This window comes from Acanthisitta chloris, unplaced genomic scaffold, assembly GCF_000695815.1.
Source record: "Acanthisitta chloris isolate BGI_N310 unplaced genomic scaffold, ASM69581v1 scaffold33952, whole genome shotgun sequence".
Taxonomy (NCBI): Eukaryota; Metazoa; Chordata; class Aves; order Passeriformes; family Acanthisittidae; genus Acanthisitta; species Acanthisitta chloris.
Window position 1 is genome coordinate 1 of NW_008659374.1, and position 7573 is coordinate 7573.

General features: G+C 54.7%; 1 protein-coding gene across 1 annotated transcript; it reads left to right on the forward strand.

Moving 5' to 3' along the window:
- Nucleotides 1-1658: 1658 nt before the first annotated feature.
- On the forward strand, nucleotides 1659-6274 carry SEMA7A (semaphorin 7A, GPI membrane anchor (John Milton Hagen blood group); the record flags this gene model as incomplete). Its single annotated transcript, XM_009069375.1, has 8 exons — nucleotides 1659-1798; nucleotides 2124-2302; nucleotides 2457-2565; nucleotides 2833-3031; nucleotides 4040-4155; nucleotides 4805-4956; nucleotides 5372-5439; nucleotides 5928-6274. Coding segments are annotated over 8 exons (1310 nt in total), but the record flags the coding sequence as incomplete, so codon positions are not given.
- Between the last annotated feature and the right edge of the window lie 1299 nt (nucleotides 6275-7573).

Here is a 7573-nt window from a genome sequence, read left to right on the forward strand (position 1 = left end):
ACCCCTGGAGCTGCAGGGAGAGCTGCTGTGTTCCCCATGGTGCCAGTAAGGGGGGGCCCAGCTGTCCCCTCCAGCTGGGAGGGGATTTCACCTCTTTGCTTCTGTCACAAAACAGCTGATAAGTAAGTTCCTCTTCCTCAGTGTGAGGAGATGGGGAAATGGGGGTGGCAAGTCCCCTCTGAGTTGCTAGAAGAAGGAAATAGGGTTGTGTAAAGGTGTTTATCAGCTGCCCTGTGCTTCTGGAAAAGGGAAGAACAACTTCCACTCCGAACAGTGACTCTTTCCAAATCCCCAGGCCAGGGGGAGACCCTGAGGCAGGAACACATTGGGCTGTGCAGGGGACAGGGTGGTGGTAGAGAGAAAGGACCCTCCTCCATCTCCAGGAGTTTGGAATGTTGTCTTGCCAGTGATACCAGGAAATGGGAGATTGGGAGATCCAATCAAAATGACACCAGGGTAAACCAGAGCTTATGTGTGCAGGGAAATGGAGAGGGAAACCACACCAAACCTGAAAGCCCCAGAGCTGCCAAGCTGATCCTGTGCTGCCACAGAGCTCCCTGCCATGGGGCCACCAACTAATGATTCTCAGAGGGACCCCACACTGCCAGGGATGCCTGGCATGGCAGAGGTGTGTTCATAGGAACGACATCACTGGGTTTTCCATGGCAAACACAAACAGCACGACTTTCTCCCACCGAGGGATTCTGCCTCTCCCATAATAGCTCCCTCGGTGAGAAAGGAGATGGGTTTCCTTTGCTGCTAAGCAGCCAAGGTGTCACCAGGCTCTGGGGACTTGGCCTTCAGGGGAATGAGTCCATGGAGTTGGGCAGGAGACAGAGAAAGGGGAAGCAGTGGGAAGGGACAGGTGAAGAGCAGTTGGTGTGATGCACAGGTGAGGTGTAGAGGATGGGCTTGGAGCTGTCTGGTCCCTGGAGCACAGGTCATAGTATCATAGTATGTTAAGGGGTTGGAATGCACCTTAGAGATAATCTAGTCCCAACCCAGCAGGTTGCTCAAGGCTTCATCCAACCTGGCTTTGAATACTGCCAGGGTTGGAGCAGCCACAGCCTCCCTGGGCAACCTGTGCCAGTGTCTCACCACCCTCACAGAAAAAACTTCTTCCTAAGATCTAATCTAAATTTCCCCTCTCTCAATTTCTCCCCATTACTCCTTATTCTGTCACTGCAGTTCCTAACCAACAGTCCCTCTGCAGCTTCCCTGCAGCTCCTTCAGCTCCTTCAGCTCCTGGCAGGTTGCTCTGAGGTTCCCACACAACCTTCTCTTCTCCAGGCTGAACAGCCCCAACCCTCTCAGCCTGTCCTTGTAGGGAAGGTGCTCCAGTGCTCTGATCAGCCTCGTGGTCTCCTCTGGACTTGCTCCAACAGTTCCATGTCCTACTTATATTGAGGACACCAGAACTGTGTGCAGTAGTCCAGGTGGGGCCTCACAATAGCAGAGTAGAGGAGGAGAATCCCCTCCCTCACCTGCTGCCCACACTCCTTTGGATGCAGCCCAGGACATAGCTATGTTTGCATCCCCTCCCCTGGGCTGGGGTGGGTGCTTGGTTGCAGGTCACTGCTTTGCCCACACTGGTGGCTTTTCCGATGAAATCTGTGTGCTCAAGTCAAGGCTTCCTGACAGCTCACTTCCCTTTTCAGACCCTCAGTTTGTCAAAGCCACCACATTAAGGCACGAAGAGCCTCATCAGGACAAGATTTATTACTTCTTCCGTGAAGACAACCCGGATAAGAGTCCTGAGGCCCCTAGGAACATCTCCCGAGTGGCCCAGCTGTGTAAGGTATCACGGGAATGGGGGTGGGAAATGGACATGCCAACTCCCCTGGTCCTATCCATGCTTGGTTTGGCCCCTCTGGCTCAATTCTCTCCTCTGCCACAGAGTTTGTGTGGGGTATAGCCATGTACTTTAGCCTTCCCATTCCCTGGGAAGAGAAATCCCTGTCCTCTCTTGCAGGGATGTTGGAGGTATGGTTGTTGCACCAGACATACCTATGGACCATCCCCCAATTATCCATCCAAGATGCTGGGGGGATTATCCCTCCCAAGATGGGAACTTTGTGGTGTTCTCTGCCAAACCCTGACTCTCTGCCTTCCCTCTCCCTCAGGAAGATAAAGGAGGAACCAGTTCCCTCTCTGCTTCCAAGTGGACCACATTCCTGAAGGCCAGCTTGATTTGTGTCGACCCAATCACCAAGGGCAACTTCAACTGGTTGCAGGATGTCTTCTTTGTCCCTGCAAGCAACTGGAGGGAGTCCAAAGCCTATGGGCTCTTCACAAACACCTGGTGAGGGCCTTGGCAAAACAGGGAGGGGGATGCCCTGTCCCATGGGCCACATCTTTCCTTCCAGCCCTTTAGTCTCTCTGGAAAACAGCTGTGCCCCAGCTGTAGGGCTGGTGGCCAGGGTCTCCGTGACCTCCTCTTGTCTTGTTGTCCTCAGGGGAAGCTCTGCTGTCTGTGTCTATTCCTTTGGGGACATTGACAACGTGTTTCAGACATCCAGACTCAAAGGCTATAATGGTCCCAGCCCAGAGATTAAGCCTGGGCAGGTGAGTGAATGCTGAAAGCTGCCCCACAACAAGGAGAATGGTGGGCCCAAGGCCAGGAGAGCTTGTGTTTGCCCCCAGGGCTTGTGCTTACCCCCAGGGCTGGTGTTTGCCCCCAGGGCTTCTGCTTCCCCCCAGTACAGATCTGTGTACACACCTGTGCCCCTCCTGGGGGGCTGAAGTACCCATGCTGTGCCCTGCTACTCTCCTACCCTCCAATCTCCCTCTCAGTGCCCTGCCTGACTCTGACAGTGTCCCTTGTTGCCATAGTGTGCTCCCTCAGGACAGCATACCCCGAGTGAGACCTTCAAAATTGCTGACAGCCACCCTGAGGTGGAGGCCCGTGTGGCACCTCTGTCCCCCAGCAAGAGTCCCTTGTTCCACAACAAGCACCGCTACCAGAAGATTGGGGTGCACGAGGTCTCTGCAGCTGATGGACACCGTTACAACGTGCTCTATCTGGCAACAGGTACTTGGCAACCATTCCCTGTGGAGCTCCCTGGAGTTAGCTTTCCCCTCCAGGATAGGGAACCCACGGGAAGCAGATGAGCCCCTCATTGCAGAGCGAACAAGGGGCTGTGTTCCCAGCTTGGCATATGTTTGTCAAGCAGAAAAGAGCTGCCAAGTCCCAAGTACAGTTAAATACTTCCAGTTTGGCTGCGTAGGCAAAGTCAGGCTGAAAGCAGAAGCCCAAGCACGTGGGAGTTAGCCAGTTGGGCTGCTTCAACCTGTGGGACGTCTCAGGGCAAGTGTTTTTAGGGCAAGGGAGGTGTAGCACATCTCTCCTCAGGTGTAGCTTTACATTGTCAAGCAGAAATTCTTGCCAAAGAGTCCCACTCTGTCATCTCCCCTTTCTGCCTACCTCCCTGTTCATCCCTTTCTCTGCACTGTGCTGGAATCTGTTCCCTGGCACTTGTGGAGGGACTTTTAAATTCCTAATCTGTGATTAAAAAGCTGCAGACAGCTCTCAGTAGGTGGCCTGGGTTGGATTAGGGCCCACACATGCTCTGATTGTTCTTCTTTTCCAAAGCCTGAGCTTAAATGCAGCTAACGCCTTGCAGAGTCCCTGCAGAGCTTGATCCAAGATCCAGACAGATCCTCTCCCTACTCTCCTGGGGTGGGCATGGAGGCACCTGAGGGTCCTGATCCCTGCATGAGCTGGGGTCCATCTTTCCCCTCCTTTTGGGTGATGGTGGAGAAGGGAGTGACTATTAAACTGATTCTGTGATTCTACTTGGGAATGGGAAACTATACAAGAGAGTAGACAATGAGGATTCCTGAGCATTGTTCCCTCAGGATGGGAGGTTCTGGGAAAGGTTCTGATCTCTCTGGGTGGTTGGTGTCAGGAATCCAGTCAGGCCTGGCTCTGCACAGTGTGTTGTCTGCTCCAGTGAGGGCTGGAGCAGGGCTGGGTCTCTGCTTGGCTTCCCCCCTCCTCTCACGTGACTCATCAGAGCTCTTCTCTCTTTCTTCCTAGACAAGGGATCCATCCACAAGGTCGTGGAGCTGCCAGATGGGGTGCAGAACATCATGGAGCTCCAGGTCTTCCCGAGGAAGGATCCCATCCAGTCCATGATCCTGGACCACAAGAGGGTGGGTTTCTGCTTGCTCCGTGGCATGGAAAACAGTGGTTTGGGCCATAGCTTTAAAATCAGACAGTAGGGAAGACAGGGACAGATGGTTTAATGCCAGCCCCTGGGGCTGGAAGTGAATCATAGAGTCATGGAATGGTTTGGGTTGGAAGGGACCTTAAAGTTCATCCAGTCCCACCCCCTGCTATGGGCAGGGACACCTTCCACTAGCCCAGGTTGCTCCAAGCCCCATCCAACCTGGCCTGGAACACTTCCAGGGATGGGGCAGCCACAGCTTCTCTGGACAACCTGTGCCAGTGCCTCACCCCCCTGACAGGGAAGAATTCCTTCCCAATATCCCATCTAACCCTACCCTCTGTCAGTGGGAAGCCGTTCCCCCTTGTCCTGTCACTCCAGGTCCTTGTCCCAAGTCCCTCTCCAGCCCTCTTGGAGCCCCTTTAGGCACTGGAAGGGGCTGTAAAGTAAAGTGTCCTTGGAGCCTTTGCTAGCTCTCTCAGCCTGGCTCCATGGCAGAGGTGCTCCAGCCCTCGGACCGTCTCTGTTGGCCTCCTCTGGACTCACTCCAGCAGCTCCATGTCCTTTTTGTGACACTCAGCAGGCAGCAGTGGGACATAGTGCCAGGATAATCATCCTCTCCTTTCCTCCTGCAGGCTGTGCTGTACGTTGGCTCCACAAGGGAAGTCCTGGAGATCCCCATGGACATGTGCAGAGCTTATCGCAACAACTGTGACAGCTGCTTGCTGGCCAGGGACCCCTACTGTGGATGGGCCAATGGCACCTGTCAGTCCGTATACCACAACAGGTATGTGGTGCCCACACCCCACTGCTCCACGTCTTCAGCCCACTGTTCCCATGGGAGAAACCCCCAAAGCCTCAGTATTCCCCTTCCTGGCCATGGCCACATGTGGGTTTGAGGTCATCATGGAGAGAGATGAGCCCATCATGTCCCGGAAGGTGTCTGTGCTGTCCCCAAAAGCTTGGGATATCTCTGCAGAGATCCATCCCTCCCTTGAGGGGGTTTTGAGCACCCAGCCCCTCTTTTTGCTGCTGTGTCTCGCATTTGTCATCACAAAACTCCTAAGTGGGAGTGTGAGTGATGTTTCCCCTACCCCAATGCTAGCAGGTGATGAACTTCCAGCTCATGTGGGTGATTCCTATGACTGAAACACCCTTTCCCCAAGGTTCTGTTGATGCTTATTCCCATTCCCATCTGCTAGGGAGGTGCTTCAGAACCTGAACTCGGACTTAAAGCGAGGAAACTGCCAAAAGGGAGATATTAAGGAAGGTATGTAAAGGTTTTGAGCCATAGGACACATGCCCAGGGTGAGGTTGGGTCAGTATGGCTGATTCTCCAGTCTTTGGATGGGTTGTGCATGGTGTGGCAGGCAGGATGGCTGATTCTCCAGTTTTTGGATGGGTTGTGCATGGTGTGGCAGCTCTTTGCTGGGGAACTGGGAGTGAAATCAAGACATCAGGTTGGAGTTAATTGCTAGATAATGGGTGAGAGGGATTAAACTGGGAGAAAAGTTCCAAGGACTTCACCAGGTAAGGATAAGGCCCTGCCATTGTCTGTGCAACATAGAATCATGGAATGCTTTGGTAAGGCTCTGCCATTGTCCGTGCAACATAGAATCATGGAATGCTTTGGGTTGGAAGGGACTGTCGGGATCATCCAGTTCATGGGCATGTCCCCATCAACCCAACTGGTCCTGTGTGGGAATCTGTGGTTCCTGAATATTCCTGCTTCATCCTCTCCTCCATCTCTTCCCGTAGCCGACTTCCAGAACATCACAGTCGTCCCTTTCTCCCGCTACTACCTCAACTGTCCCATTGAGTCCCACTATGCCACCTACAACTGGTACCACAACAACAGCCTCATCAAGACCTGCAACACCACCCACCCACAGCAGGACTGCTTCCACTTCATCCAGAATGTCAGCCACGGTCACTACGGCCACTACATGTGCGTGTCGGAGGAGGATGGCTTCAAGCAGGCCCTGGTGAAGGAGCGCCTGGTCAACCAGCTCCGCTTCCTCTCCCAGAAGGGCCAGGCCACTACGACCTTCGCCTCATGGCTGCAGCTGCTCCTGGTGGTGGCTTTGGTGGAGCTCTTCCACTGAACACGAGTGTGTTCCCACCACCCTGCTCCTCCTGCACTTGCTGTCCGCTCCTGAGGCGAGATCCCTGTTTTCTTGTCATTCCTTGGACATTAATTTTGGGCTGTCCCCAAAGAGGTCCTGGGCAGCACCTTCTCCATCTTTGGCATCGCTGGAAGAGCCACGGTGAGGAGGATGTGACTGCAGGGCCGGATGGAGCAGGGTTGGAGACAGAGTGCCCTCACACCCAGGGGACATTCGCTGTGCCGGTGCCAGCCTCTCCCTGGCAGTTCGTTATCCCAATCCTGCCGTGGGTGTGGACATCCAGGGGACTTCTGCCGATGTGCATGCACTGATCCTCAGGGCATGGCGCATCCTCACTTTGGGAACGTGCATGTGATGAAGAGGAGGAGCCAGCCCTTGGCCTTCCCAACTGGTTGAGCTGTGCCTCGCTCTGAGTGGGGACTGAGGCCTCCAAGATTTTAGTGGCTAACGTTTGGGTTGGGAAGCAGCTGGAACACTCCCAGTGTCGCCTGGGAGGCCCCTTCCAGTCTGGAGAATTGGGCTCTGGAAGGGTTTTGGGCTTTGGGTTCTTATTTTGTGTTTGCAGCTGGCTTTGACGTGGGAGGGAGGTTGGGAATTAGCGCTGGAAACCTGCTAGGGCAGGCACAAAGTTAGCAGATTGCATGGAAAAGCCTTGAAAGATGACTAGATTTGGGGTGTGGGGAAGGACAGGCGGAAGGGGCCAGGAAGAGAAGGTGGAAGCAGAGCCCAAAGCAAACTGGGAGGCCCTGGGAAGATGTTTGAAACGCACAAATCCTCTGCAGGCAGCTAAGGGCATTTCTCCATGGGCAGCAGGGCAGCCCCTGCCCCACACCGCTCCTCCGGGAGAGCAACTGCGCTTCCTCAGGGAAAAGGCGTCTGGCTGCGGATCTCAGGGCGATGCTGCCGGGCTCGTGGGGGGGCTGTGGCTGTCCCCACTGCCCAGAGCAGCTCTGCCTCTCCCCCCTGAGTGAGGGGCCAGGGGAGGCCCCGAGTTTGCTTCCTTTGGGCTTTGAGGTCTCCGAGCAAGACTAAACTGTGAAACCCGGGATGCTCTCCCTGCCAAGGGTGGTGATCCCACACCTTGTCCAAACCTTTCCCAGGCTGAAACCCCCCAACCTCGGGCTGTGGGAGGGTGGGTGGAACCTATCTCATGCTTCCAATAACCTGTCACAGCAGCACAGCTCCTGCTTCGTGCCTGCTCACTCAGGAGTGCCCGAGGGGGTTTTGGGGCAAGGGGGAGATGCCATGTGCCTCTCGTGACCACACATTATGGACAAC